The 14,320-nt window shown below is 53.8% G+C and overlaps 1 protein-coding gene across 3 annotated transcripts; it reads left to right on the top strand.

Annotated features, from left to right (window-relative positions):
* The first annotated feature begins 420 nt into the window (after positions 1-420).
* Positions 421-14,297, top strand: Garem2 (GRB2 associated regulator of MAPK1 subtype 2). 3 transcript variants are annotated; one of them, XM_048804688.1, is made up of 6 exons: positions 421-670; positions 2,515-2,655; positions 7,768-7,898; positions 8,865-9,911; positions 11,317-11,480; positions 11,908-14,297. In XM_048804688.1, exons 1-6 carry the CDS (start codon positions 574-576, stop codon positions 12,920-12,922), a joined length of 2,595 nt encoding a protein of 864 aa, XP_048660645.1. In that variant the 5' UTR covers positions 421-573; the 3' UTR covers positions 12,923-14,297. The 3 variants fall into 3 exon arrangements, with proteins under 3 accessions (XP_048660645.1, XP_015335387.1, XP_048660646.1); XM_015479901.2 differs by lacking the exon at positions 421-670 and having other exon boundaries at positions 2,184-2,655; XM_048804689.1 differs by lacking the exons at positions 421-670; positions 2,515-2,655 and adding an exon at positions 3,077-3,115.
* The last annotated feature ends 23 nt before the right edge of the window (positions 14,298-14,320 follow it).

Below are 14,320 nucleotides of genomic sequence, written 5' to 3'. Positions count from 1 at the left end.
TCACCCTGCCGCATCCCTTGGGCACCTTACTCCGTCTTTCCCCCTCTGGCACTCCCTAGTCCCGTTTGGCCCCTTCTAGGACTTTTTCTGCACCCTCTTCTGACATCCCGGAGAGCGGCCTCCGGTCCTGCGGACGGACAGGCTACCTTCCAGAGAGGCCCGAGTGAGCGGGCCCTGCCGCCAGACATCCCCCCAAGATCCTTCCACTCCCCGACCTCTAGATCCGCTTCTCCATAGGACCCAGGGTCCCGGGCTGTTCCGCTGATGGGACCGTACATGGGGGCCTGAGAAGGGACGCCTGGAGGTTGCATGGATCGAGGGGACCGTTTGGGGGAAGAGGGGTTGCTTGGCTGGGGGAGGGGCGGGAGCTGGGACTGGCTGCCAGGCCGGGGGTTTTGTGTGTGAGAAGAATAGGGGTTTGGCCCGCGTTGGCACACTCGCTTCCCTGAATGCTAATAGGGCTCCTCTGCTCTCCTTTCCGCCGGCCCGGCAGCCCCTCCTCCGACCCACAGCGGCACGGAGTGGGATCAGAGAGCGTCAGCGTGTCCCTGAGCACTCCCTAAGAGAGCACACATGCCGGGGCCGCCTGGTTGTCCCACTTTTGTTCTCGGGATCTGTACTGATGGTCACCCTGTGATCCTGAGACTGTCGGTGTCAGCAGCAAGGCTGTGTATGTCTGCGTGTAAATGGGATATGCTGTCCTGGGTGCTTCCTGGCTACTTCCCACACAACCTCTTGGTCATCTCCCCTGCCTGGGCGCTTTTTCTGAGCTCCTCAGTCTCTTAGAGCTGCTTGGGGTCTCTGTTGGCACCTGTCTTGTCTCCTGCTGTGCACCCCATTATAATGGTCAGTTTCTTGTCCTCAGCTGCAGGCTCCTAGAGGGAGGGCATCCTTGCCTAACAAAGGTTGTGGATTAAATGAAAGAATAAGTGAACAATGGCGTGGTGGCCCTGCGGTTTTGTCAGTGTGTGCCTCTGGCTGTGTTCACCATTAGAGTGTGAATGTGATCAGATGTGTGTCCTTGAAGGTCCCTGTGTGCCTCTGCGTTAGGGAGGGACCCCATGGTGGCGTCATGAATTTGAGTGATGTTGTTTGGGTGACAAGTACCTGTCTCTGTAGGCTGTTGTGATTGAACTGTTGGTGATCATGACCCATGGCTCTTGGTGTATGTCTGTGTGGCTTTGGCCTGTGTTCCTACCGAAGAATGGGAGGGGCTCAGCGGAGCTCCAGCAAGAGATTGTAGAGTTCAGAGCTTCTTCTGTCCCAGGAGGTGAAGAGTTGAGGAGGAAGACTCAGATGACACCTTCTCTGTAACACACACACACACACACACACACACACACCAGTAGGAACACTGCAAGCCTTGAATACCACTCCCGTCCTCCCACCCCCAACTTAATGGAGGCCACACATTTTATGGAGGCTGAGCCATCAGAGTAAACCATTTCCCGTCTGGCTGACTGGCAGAAATTTAGTAAGTTGTGTCTGAGGGGACTGGGAAGGAGTAGTGCCCCACCCCCACCCCCACCCTGTCCACCAGCTGCAGCCAGGAGATGCCTGCCCATCAGCCTCCTGGAAGCTGGGCTGCCCGTCCTGCTCCCCTGGAAACCGTTGCTGGGGTTGCAGCCTCCTGGGCTCAGGCCCTTTCCAACTCCAATGCCTCAGCCCCAGTGCTGCTTTCCTGGACTGGGCTTCCCACTACTGCCTTTTAAATCTGCCTCCCTCTACCCCCAGGAGAGGAAGGACTTCTGTGAGATGGGGTATGGTATCAGGGGCTCTTCCCCTGCCTTTGGAAGGGCTTATAGCCTATGCAGTGGGCGGAAAGGCTATCCACGAGAAAGCCTGGAATCAGCTCCTGTAACACTGCCATTCTCCTGACCTCAATGACCTGTGGCTCTGAGGAAGTTCTCACAGCTGGGACCCACAAGGGACAGTCCCTTCTCAGTCCTCTCTACTCCCCCAACAAGGCCCTCCTTGCCTGCCTGGCACTGGCTTGGGCACCAAGGGTCCTACTGGGGTGAATTTGGTCCTGAGCTTCAGCCCATCTCCAGCCCATCTTCATCTCCTTCACTCCACCCCCAGCCCAAGCCACTGTTCTACTCTTTTGAGTCCCCAGACACTCTCTGTTTAGTGCATCAAACTTGCTGTTCTCATGTCCCAGGAGGCCTGAGGGCTCTTGGAGGGCAGAGGCCGGCTGTGCTCATCCTCTGGGAGTCTCCAGCTCCTCTCAGGCCAGGACAGCAAGCACTCTGTGATGAATGAGGGCCTTGGCTGGGCTAGGGGGGAGGCCCCATTGGGAGTCAGGGCTCTGAGAGGCTCAAGCTTGACTCACAGCCGAAAAGCCACAGCTGGCATCCACCTGTCCCTTGAGTATTGCTGACCTGGATGGGGATCAGATCATGGGGAGTTGTCACCAGGCAGGGTCTTGGTCTGAGGAGTTCACCCTGCTTGTTTTTCTGCCCCTCCTAACGTTCCCTCTTCCTTTCCCTCCTCCTCTGTCCTTTCTTCTCCCAGGGGAATATGCTGAGGGCGTCAGTGAGCGAGACATCCTGCTCATCCACTCTTGCCGCCAGTGGACAACGGTGACAGCTCATACCCTGGAAGAGGGCCACTATGTCATAGGGCCCAAGATCGACATCCCCCTGCAATACCCAGGTGTGCCCAGCCAGGGACAGATGACATAAAGGCTTTGGGCTGGGGGTTGGGAGAACAGAGGTAGAGGGGAAGCTGTTGGTGATCACCTTTCATTGAAGCTGCAGAGGTGAGCGAGGAAGGACATGGCAGGCAGGGTGGTAGTTAGGGTCAGGGTGGGAGTTAGGGCCGAGTGGTGTCCCTGTTGTCCTGTGGAGTCTTGGGTTTCTGGAGAGGTGGCTCTCAGGTTTACAGACCTTTGTTCACATTTTATTTTAGAATAGATTTTTTTTTTTTTTTAGAGAAAGAAGAGAGAGAGAGAAATAATTTTTTTAGTATTTATTTATTTTTTTCAGTTTTCGGTGGACACGACATCTTTATTTTATTTTTATGTGGTGCTGAGGATCGAACCCAGCGCCCCGCGCATGCCAGGCGAGCGCGTTACCACTTGAGCCACATCCCCAGCCCTAGAATAGATTTTAAGGTAATGATTAAATCACTACAAATTAAATCTTACCCCTAATTGAAGGCCTTCAGTGTATGCCTTGAGCTGCCTCATTAACCTTTTTTTGTGTGTGCAGATCCCCATCGAAAAGATCTCCTGCCAGGATCTCAGTATTGTCCAATCAACCTTCAGAAACCTAGCGATCCCTGTCAGCGTTGATTCTCTTTTCCTAGTTTGTGGGTTAAACTCACTGCTTTCCTTGATTGGCTTTATAAGCAAATGTTAAATCTTTGAATTTAGGATTATACTTTTATGTCTTTTATTTATGATGGTGATTGTATAAGATTGTTTGCTGTGCACTGTGGCGCACACTGTAAACCCAATAATTTGGGAGACTGAGGCAGGAGGATTTTAGGTTCTAGGCCAGCCTCAGCGTCTTAGGAGCCTGAACAACTTAGTAAGACCCTATGTCAAAATAAAAAATAAAGAAGGCTAGGGATGTATTTCAGGGATAGAGCAGCCCTGGGTTCCATCCCTAATATTTGGGGGGGGGGGCAAAGATTTTGTTTGAAGAAAAAGTTCTGCTGACAGCAACAAAAGCAGCCCCTTCATTCTGCAGATGATGAAACCTAGTACCTAAGGAGGACAGTGACCTGCCCAGGGTCACACAGCAAGTAAGGGAAGGTAAAAGCCAGCAGCGAGGTGTCTTGACTACTGGACTGGTTCTTGCTGCATGGTGCCAAGAATGCAGGGCTGTCATCCCTGGTGTGGGAGGGATGGGAGTCTGTGGTCCAGTCCTAGAGTATCCCATTTGAGCCAGGGTGTGACAGCTGTTCCAGACCCTGGGTTGAGCAGTTATTTCATCCTCACAGCTAGCTTGTGAGAAAGGGACACGTCCCTTAACTTACCCAAGACTGAGACTCCAGATCTTCCGTAGCTAGTCCTGTGTTTTTCACTGCAGCGTGACTTCCCAACAAAAGCTGAGAACCTTTTGAGCTGGAAAGTCTTGCAGTCCCATTGACAGGTGCCACTACCTCCATCAGCCTCCCCTTGATTTGGGACAGGGCTAAGTAAGCCCTTTTCACAGACTTCAGCTCTTTACAACACCCCCCCTCCCGCGTGGGGTTGCTACTGCCAAACCTCCCCACACTCATGAAAAGGTGAGGAAATTATCCCAGTGGCTTCCTGACTTTGGGTTCTGTCCTGACTGCAGGCTTTGGGGGCCGCCTCGAGCTAGAAATGGCCTAACCTCAGGATCTGGCAGTAGCTCTGGAGAGTTATCAGGTCTTGGAATAAAGCAAAGGATGGGTAAAGCCCTCACTGACAGAAAAGTGACTCCAGCAGGGACTTCTTTCATTTCAGTTGCATGATTAAAACTGGGAAACCAAGGTACAGAGCCTTCTCGGGAATTATGGGCCCAGGGGACCTCAACCCTGTCATCTGTCTCTTTTGGTGCTCCCTGTAGGCATGAGTAGGGTGGGCGCAATAGGCGACAGCTGGCCTACCGAGGGTGGCCGCCCCAGCCCGGCCTTCCCGCTGGGCCGCGGCGGGGTGGGCGGCCTCGGGTTGACCAGGAGGCTGAGTGCAGGCCAGGCGCCGAGCCCTCCGGATGAATTAGTAATGGTGCTCCGAGGGCAGGGCAGCCGGCTGCGGACCGCGGAGAGAGCCACGGCCAAGTGGGGGAGGGGAAGGAAGAAGAGGGAGGGCGAGCCGGCGACGCTGCCTGGTGACCAGGGTCTCCACTGCGGCCCTCTGAAGTCGGGAGGACCTGACTTCGCTGAGAGAATCCCCGCTGAGGGGCCGCGCGTCGTTCCCAGGGGGCGCCACTTCCCCAGCATTGCCTGAACTTGTGCCCTGCGGAACACTGGGCAGGTGCGCGGGGTGAGCCACGTAGAATGCTTCCATTTTACAGACGGAAAACTGCAGCTGGGGAGATTAGATAATTTGCCTAGGGTCCCCCAGCTGGTTGGTGGCCGACTGATTCTAAAACATGCTTCATCCACCGTATTCTTATTTCCCCCCTTCCTATTTGCGGTTCTGGGGAATCGAACTCGGTCTTGCGCGCTAGGCGAGCGCTCTGCCACGTAGCTACACCTGGGGGTCTTTATTGAGCTGGGGTCAGCTGCTGGGGGAAGGGGCGGTGAAAAAAAACCTGCTGCAGCCCCCAAAGTGCTTCAGAATGGAAGGGCGGATCAGCGCAGCGCAAATGTGTTCTGGGAAGAACCGGGCAGGGATTAGGAGCAGGGCGAGGGAGGCGGTGGGGGACCCTGCGTCCCTTGTGGGGAGAGGCTGGAGAGGAAGCCTCAGTGGGGAGGAGAAGGCGTCCAAGGGCCGAAGCATCACTCCTAGGAGGTCTCTCTTCCTTCCTCCCACCAGTAATGACCGGTGCTGAGCGGCCGAGGGGGGCGGTGCTGGGTGCCATGGTTACATCGATCTTCCCTGCCACATCCTCCCTAGGCTTCAGTCCAGACTTGGCTCCAAATCTCCCCACAGGGGGCAGCGAGCATTTCTCCCTGCTTGACTGCTTGTGGTTGGGGCGGAGGTTGTGTATGGATGGATATGGGGGAGGTGCTACGGATGAAGGGGACTGCTCGCTCACGGGTAAGGTAGCAGAGTTCCTGCTTCCTGACCCCAGCACGCTCTCCCCATTTAATTTCTCTCCTCTCTATCTCTTTCTTTTCTTTTTCTCCTTCCTTCCTTCCTTCTTCTTTCTTTCTTGGGATTGAAATCAGGGGTACTCGACCACTGAGCCACATCTCCAGCCCCAAGCCTATTTTGTATTTTTTTTTTTTTAAAGAGAGAGTGAGAGGGAGAGAGAGAGAATTTCTTTAATATTTATTTTTTAGTTATTGGCAGACACAACATCCACTGGGGTTCCCACTGGGGTCAACCTGGAGGTTGCCATTTCCATTCTCACCTCTAAGCTGAGTATCCTTTGTCCCTTCCTTCATCTCTCCTGTCATTTGAATCTGAGGAGTCTCCCTTCCAAGTATCCACTGGTCTGGTTTTTTCTTTCTTTCTTTCTTTCTTGGTTGTTTTTTTTTTTTTTTTTTTTCCTGTTCTTTGGATCTTTTCCAGAACTTGTTACTGAACTGTTTATCCAACTGGTTTTCTGTTCATCTTAATAGAGTTCACCTGGATCATGGTCTATCCTTGTCCAAAACCTTCCTTATTTCTTACAGAATAAAGTCCTCTTGCCTTAGCACAGCATCCAGAGCCCTTTCAAATACAGTTTCTTTCTACTCTTCCTCCTGTCTTACCTTCAGGCATGCACAATTTGGGGCAGATGATCTGATTTGTGTCCCTGTCTTAGCTTGTGCTATTTGTCATGTGAATGCCCATTCTGTAAAATCCCTTTCATCCCCACCTTTTTTTTTTTTTTTGTAATGGGGGTATTAAAGCAGGGGCTTTTACCAATGAGGTGCATCCTCAGTTTTTATTTTTTTAATGGATACAGTATCTTTTTATGTCTTTATTTTTATTTATGTGGTGCTGAGGATTGAACCCAGTGCCTCACAAGTGTGAGGCAAGGGCTCTACCACTGAGCTACAGCCCCAGCCCTCCAATTTTTGGTTTGAAACAGGGTCTTGCTAAATTGCTGAGTCTGGCCTCAAGCTTGTAATCCTCCTGTCTCAACCCCCCAAGTCACTGGGATTACAAGGCCTATGCCACTGTGTCTGGTGCCTTTGATTCTTAAGGTGCAGCTCATGGATCTCCTCGCCCTCTCTTGGGCAGATTTCTTCCAACCCAGCAGTCCTCTAGCTCTTTTGTCATGAGTCTGGTATAACACCTGTCACATCCTGCTATCATTAAGTACTGATTGGCTCACCCACTGTGTCTGAATTTCTTGGAGGGCAAAGTTAAACAGAGTTGTTCCCCTTAAAGGGTCTAGCATGGTGACTGACAAGCCTCAGGGAGGAGGTGAGCAACTAGAGCCCAGCCAGATCCTTGTCTTAGCATCTCCTCCTGTCTTAGCTTCCCCAACTATTGGGATTACAGGTGTAAACCACCATGCCAGGCAAGGGCTGTGTATTTTGCTGACTCAGCAGATGTGGCTGCACCATTAATGTTTGTGTCATAAATATGTGAGTGAACTGTGACAGAACCAATCATCAGGAGGACTAGAGACACCTCGTCTTCTCTCCATTTGTTGTTCGCTCACCTGTATTAGACTCATTCTATAGAGAAAAACTGGAAGAGGCCATGTATCCAATGGCAGGGTGGTTCAAAGTGGTCCTTGTGCTTATGTGGGTGGGCACATAAAAGATATGTGGCCAGTGAGGTGAGATAGTTTACATGAGTGTCAGTGTCACAGATTAGCATCACTTCTTTAAAGTCTGTCTGCTGGGGCATCTGCTGAGTTAGCAAAATACATAGTCCCTGCCTGGCATGGTGGTGCATACCTGTAATCTCAGCAGCTCGGGAAGCTAAAACAGGAGGAGATGCTAAGACAGGAGAAGATGCTAATACCAGGATGCTGGCTGGGCACTGTTTGCTCACCTCCTCCCTTGGGGCTTGAGCTAGATGACCCTCCCCCTGAACCCATGCTAGAGAACACCTCCTCTTCTGCCCATCTGAGTTCCAGAGGGACTGGTTGAGATGAATGTAGATGAAGTAGGGGCCTAGGGGGCTCTTAGGATGCAGGCCTCAAGGAGGCAGGCCACCCCAGCAATCTGTATCCCCCTGTACAGGGAAGTTCAAGCTCTTGGAGCAGGCCCGGGATGTGCGGGAGCCGGTGAGATACTTCAGCAGCGTGGAGGAGGTGGCCAGTGTCTTCCCTGACCGCATCTTTGTGATGGAAGCCATCACTTTCAGCGTCAAGGTCAGTCCTCCCAGCACTGTGCATGGTGCCCCTCTCCATGGCCCCCTCCCTCAGGAACAACCCTGATAGTGACTGGAGAGTTGCCTTTAGGGTCTAGGAAGGAGAATGGCTTCTGGGAACTCATTGAGGACTTTTGGCACAATCAGTCCATGTCTGAAGACCAGGGCCTAAGGACTTCTTGGGACAGGTGGTGTAGCAGGAGTGGTTTGGGGGAGGGCTATGCCATGACTTGGAGATACTTCAGGAGAGCCTGTCCTGGCACTGCAGCTGCCCTAGCATCCCTTGGCGTGTGTGGGGTGTGGCTGTAGTGGGCACACAGTGCAGAGTCCTAGTCTGTGCAGCAAGCTCTTCACTGATAATAAACCCTTTATTTCTTTCTTCTCCTTTTTGGTACTAGGGATTGAACCCAGGAGCGCTTTACCACTGAGCCACATCCCCATCCCTTTTTAATTTTTTTTGAGACAGGTTCTCATTAAATTGCCAAGGGCCTCAAGGACTTTGCTGAGGCTGACTATGAATTTGCTATCCTCCTGCCTCGACCTCCCACCAGCTGGGATTACAGGCATGGGCCACTACTACCGGCCAATAAACCCTTTACTTATCCATCAAGTTCATTGCTCTTCACAGCCTTGTTGGATGGGTGGGACATTATTACCCAGATGGCAAAGATGATGTAGTAAGTTTGCTATTTACTGAATGCTTTCCCTGTACTTAAAGTCTGTTCAATCCCACAGCAACTCTTAGAAGTGAGAGTTGTCACATGAGGTAACTCAAGGCCCCCAGCAACCCATAAGGTTGCAAAGCCTCCACATGGCCTTTCCAGGAAGGGGCATGGGTTTCCTGACCTTCCGTCCAGTGCTCTTGCTCTGGTTCAGTCCTGGGAGTGCTGCTCTCCTGACCTGGACAGCCCCGCGTGGCTTTCCTTGGGACCCTGGCCAAGCTTGGCCTTGTCTGTGGGATCCCCAGGTGGTGTCGGGCGAGTTCAGCGAGGACAGCGAGGTGTACAACTTCACACTGCACGCGGGCGACGAGCTCACCCTCATGGGCCAGGCGGAAATTCTGTGCGCCAAGACCACCAAGGAGCGCTCGCGCTTTACCACGCTGCTGCGCAAGCTGGGCCGCGCCGGGGCGCTGGCCGGGGTGGGCGGTCCGGGGAGCGCGGGAGCTGCGGGCGGCGGTGGGGGTGCCAGGCCCATCAAAGGCAAGATGCCCTGCCTCATCTGCATGAATCACCGCACCAACGAGAGCCTGAGCCTGCCTTTCCAGTGCCAGGGACGCTTCAGTACGCGCAGCCCGCTGGAGCTTCAGATGCAGGAGGGCGAGCACACAGTGCGCGCCATCATCGAGCGCGTGCGGCTGCCAGTGAACGTCCTGGTGCCCAGCCGGCCGCCGCGCAACCCCTACGACCTGCACCCGGTACGGGAAGGCCACTGCTACAAGCTGGTCAGCATCATCTCCAAGACCGTGGTGCTGGGGCTGGCGCTGCGCCGGGAAGGCCCGGCGCCTCTGCACTTCTTGCTGCTCACCGACACACCGCGCTTCGCGCTGCCGCAGGGCCTGCTGGCCGGGGACCCGCGTGTCGAGCGTCTGGTGCGCGACAGCGCCTCCTACTGCCGGGAGCGCTTCGACCCGGACGAATATTCCACAGCCGTGCGCGAGGCGCCGGCCGAGCTCACCGACGACTGCGCCAGCCCGCGCCGCGCGCGCCTCTGCCTGCCTGCGCCGCGCGCCCCGGGGCCCGCGCGTGCACTCGGCCCGCCCCTGCCCGCGCCCTCCACAGACCGCGACCAGGAGGAGTACGTGAGCCCGGACTGGGCAGGTGTGCCCGAGCCCGCCGCGCCGCCCACCGAGATCCCCTATGAGGAGCTGTGGGCGCATCAGGCTCCCGAGAGCCTCGCGGAGGGCCGCGCCCGGCCGCCCCCAGGGCCAGACCTCATCTGTTTTGGAGCCGCGGGGTCTCCGCGTCGCGAGCCGGAAGCGCCGCCGCCTCCCGTCCCTCCCAAATCAGAGGCGGTGAGTGAGCCTCCTGGGACTGAGGAAGGTGCTGCCAGGGCAGCTTCGTAGCTGTATCCTCAAAGGAGGCTGCCGAGCTTTTCATGATGACCCTGGAGTGCGTGACAGAGGGTGACAAAGGAGTGCGGGAAGGGAGAAAAAGACAAAACACTCAAGAGTATTTGTAGGAAGGGATACCAGGGGACGCGTTATGGGAGGTGTGGGAGCAAAGGTGCCAGCAGGCCCCCAACCTCAGAGATTTTGGGCGTGTCTGGAAAGTGTCACCTGGAAGCTTCCGGAATCCTTTAAGTCATTTAGTAAAAAGAAGGTCCAGTGGTGAAATAAGTTCAGAAAATGTTGAGTGTGATTCTTAGCCTTCATCTCTTTGCTTGAGAGTCACAGAGTGGTGGCATATTAAAGGCTCTGAAAAGTCCTGCATTAAGGAAACTTGATTGTTTCTTTTTAAAAGAAACCTTCATTTTAAATTTTTTAAATATTTATTTTTTAGTTGTAGTTGGACACAGTACCTTTATTTTATTTATTTATCTTTATGTGGTGCTGAAGATCCAACCCAGGGTTTCCCACGTGTGAGGCGAGAGCTCTACTGCTGAGCCACAACCCCAGTCCCTCATTTTTTTTTTTTAAAGAGTGAGAGAGAGGAGAGAGAGAATTTTAATACTTATTTTTTAGTATTTGGCGGACACAACATCTTTGTCTGTATGTGGTGCTGAGGATCGAACCCGGGCCGCATGCATGCCAGGCGAGCGCGCTACCGCTTGAGCCACATCCCCAGCCCCCCAGTCCCTCATTTTTAATTTTTTAAAATATATTTTTAAGATGTTGATGGGCCTTTATTTCTATTCATTTATTTATATGCAGTGCTAAGAATCGAACCCAGTACCTCACACATGCTAGGCAAGTACTCTACTACTGAGCCACAACTCCAGCCCCAAGAAACCTGTTTAATACAGAGTTTCCAAAACTTAATTGTCCACAGAACATTTTCCCTACGCATAATGCCATTAACATCCCAGGAAGTATTTGATCTATAAGAAAGCATAGGAAGGTGCTTTACCTATAAAGAAGGGATCCAGATGGCAGTGACTTTTGCTTACCTTTGTTTCCTCTATCGCACAGTTTTCTTCTTTTTATTGAGGAAGGAATATGTCTGTTTATCTTTCCTTTTTTTTTAAAAAAAAATCTACTTACAGGGGAATAGGTGTGTACTGTGGCAAAAGTGTGTGTGGATGAAATAGGCTGGGGTGGTGAGTGGCTGGGTGGGTAGTTGGGGTGTCTGGCAAGGCAGCCTCTTGGCAAACTTGGGCAAAGTGTCAGTCCCAGACAACCCTCTCCCAGCTACTTGGAAAAGGGAAGATATGGGGTGTCAGTTGCCTGTGACAGTGGAGTCATGGCTCTCTGCCTACAGGTGAAAGAGGAGTGCCGCCTCCTGAATGCACCCCCTGTGCCTCCCCGGGGTGGCAGTGGCCGGCTCTCAGGCAGCCCCCCTGTGCCGCCCCGCTTCCCCAAGCTGCAGCCTGTCCACTCACCCAGCTCCAGCCTTTCCTACTATTCCTCTGGCCTCCAGGATGGGTGAGTCCCTCCCTTCCCCTGGTCCTGGGTTCTCCTAAGGAGCATCAAGGGAGGGGAAGTGGGGAGTGCTGAGAAAAGGTAGGAGGTGTGGCTTGTGCCCTGCCCTGTCTCTTCCTCCCTCTGCTCCTTTCCTTCCTAAGTGAGGAGGAGGGTTTGAGAGCAAGACTCTGGTTCTTTCCTGGGACTCCTGCAGGAGTGCTCCTGGCTAGTTTTCAAATTTTACTTAATTTTAATTTCCCACCTGTGTTTTCTGTGTTGGGGATACTGGAAGAAAGAACAGGGCAGTCCCAGGGGCCTCAGCCTGGGGGCTGGTGTGCTGGCAGGACGTGGGAATGACTGACAGCTGTGGTCTGCTGCCTTGTGTGTGACCCCTTCCTTATTGCCTTGCTCTGCCTTATGTGTCTTATGTGTCGTGTCTCTGCTACAGCACGGGTTCCCGCAATGGCAGTGGCTCCCCGTCACCAGATGCCTACTCCCTCTATTGCTACCCTTGCACCTGGGGAGATTGCAAGGTGGGCGAGTCCTCCAGCTGCCCACCCCCAGGTCCTCTGCCCTCCACAACCACACAGCCCAGCCAGGCCTCTAGGGCCCTTGCAGAGCCCCTGAGTGGTCGAGCCCCCTCCCTTTTGGGGGCTGACACCCCAGTCAAGACCTACCATGGCTGTCCACCTCTGTTCAAGCCCTCCCACTCCCAGAGACGCTTTGCTCCCTTAGGAGCTCCCAACCCCTTCTCAGGGCCCACCTACCCAACAGGCCCTCCTGCCGCTTCTTCTGGGCCCACAACCTCCTCCAGTGCCTTGGCTACCTCCAGCCCTGCACATTCCCCAGGCCCAGCCTCCCCTGGCCAGGCCTATTCAGCTGCTCCTCCCTCTTCTCCGTCATCCTCTGAGTGGCAAGAACCAGCCCTGGAGCCTCTGGATCCCTTCGAGCTAGGGCAGAGCGGTTCTCCAGAGCTCGGTTTGCTGCGCTGTCAGGAGCCCAGAGTCATGGGAGCACCCGGGCCTGGACCCTGCCTTTCGCCACTTGGTCCCCCTAAAGCCTTTGAGCCAGAAGGTTTGGTGCTGAGGCAGGTCCCTGCCTCACTGTCACCAGCTGCTCTGCAGGGGCCTGAGGCAGGAGGAGCCCGACTCTTTCTTACCCCAGGGCGGATGGAGGGTCCTCCTGCCAGTCCCTGGGATGGAGCCCCAGGCTTTGGAGGCCGGGATGCCCCCTCCTGGCAGCCCCCTGCAGACCTATCTGCGCTCTCCCTGGAGGAGGTCTCTCGCAGTCTGCGCTTCATTGGGCTCTCTGAGGATGTGGTGAGCTTCTTTGCCCGAGAGCGTATTGATGGAAGCATCTTTGTGCAGCTCAGTGAGGATATCCTGGCCGACGACTTCCACCTCACCAAGCTGCAGGTCAAGAAGATCATGCAGTTCATCAAAGGCTGGAGGCCCAAGATATGAACTGCCCTGCCAGTCACTGCACTATTGGAATGCTGGCTCCGAGGCTCTGGGGACTAGTCGTGGGTCTGCCAGGGACAGAGCACTCTGAGAGGCAGGGCCTGCCTGTGGGAGAATCTTTCCAAGACGAAGACTGATCGGCAGCACTCAGAGTTACCAGGAGAGACACTTTGGGTGGTCTTCTGGGCTCAGATCCCTGCAAGGGGACATCTTGCCTTTGTGCAGAGTATATGGGGAGGGGGTTGGAGGCACACCATGTACCAGACCTGGTGAAGCATTTGCTGTGATTTTTAGTGGGGAGGGTGGTGGTGTGTCAAGAGGTGGCCTTCACAGTGATGGGACACCTTCCCCTGCTCGGCAGCAATCCTTCACAATTACATGCTTCTCAAACTTGTAGGTTCAGGTTAGAGAGAAGGGAAGATGGCCCATAATTTAAGCACAAATGCCCCAAGTGCCCGCTCTCCTATGTGCTCTGTGGGTTTCTGGCCTGTGGCTGACCCAGAGTTAGGGGTGCGATTTGTGTCTCTGGGATGCCCTTCCTTCCCTTTGCTTTCCCATGATATAGGTGCCTGGCCCTGAGCATAGGTTCAAGTACAAGCCTGTGTCACAACACCTCAGAGGCTCCACCCCTGGGTTCTTGTTCTGGGTGACAACTTAGGAAGAGCACAGTTCTGCTGCTGACCTATCTAGTTAGGGAGGCAGGTGTTCCCCAGTGGTTTCTAGCCCCAGCTCCTGCTCCTCATCACAGCCAGCCATCTGTCTTGTCAGGTAGACTTGTCTCTGAAGACTGCTTTGTGGAAGAGCAGGTGGATTTCGGTCAGCTGCTCCTTCTTTCTAGAGGCAAGCAGTGGTCAACCACCCCACATTCCTGCCAGTCTCCTGCCCCCAGCATTGGGCTTTGATGGACATTTAGTGTCCTTCCCTGGTTTTCTGTTACTGGCATAGGAAGTTAGTTAGGTGAGAGAAAGGAGGGTAGCTTTGGAAAACCTGCCTTTCACTCCTCCTGCTCGCCTTCATGTACTTCAGAGCAGATCTTTACACCGTTCGCTCTAGAGCCTGGTGACCTCCTTGGTTCCAGACCTCTGGGTCACTGTGTACAAGCCCATGCCACCAACTTCACTGTCACCACAATCTGAAGCACACTACTCCTAATGTTCACTGGGTCAGAGCCCATAGGCAGTAGCCTTCTTTTCTGCCTTACTGAGTCTACCTAGATATTTATTTCCTGGGTTTCTTTTTATGAATAGGTAAGCCATGCTGCTGTCCCTTCTGAGGGAGGGAAGTCAGAAAAGAGCACAGGAACAGAGACATTTGGTTTTCTCACAGATTGTTTTCATGAATCCTCAAGGACTAGTGAAATAAATGCTAGGCCCCTGGAGATTAGTGCAAGTGGAATTCTGG

The sequence above is a fragment of the Marmota marmota genome, unplaced genomic scaffold (assembly GCF_001458135.2).
Source record: "Marmota marmota marmota unplaced genomic scaffold, marMar, whole genome shotgun sequence".
Taxonomy (NCBI): Eukaryota; Metazoa; Chordata; class Mammalia; order Rodentia; family Sciuridae; genus Marmota; species Marmota marmota.
The sequence above is the reverse complement of the archived record's forward strand: the minus strand, read 5'-3'. Positions and strand labels throughout refer to the sequence as shown.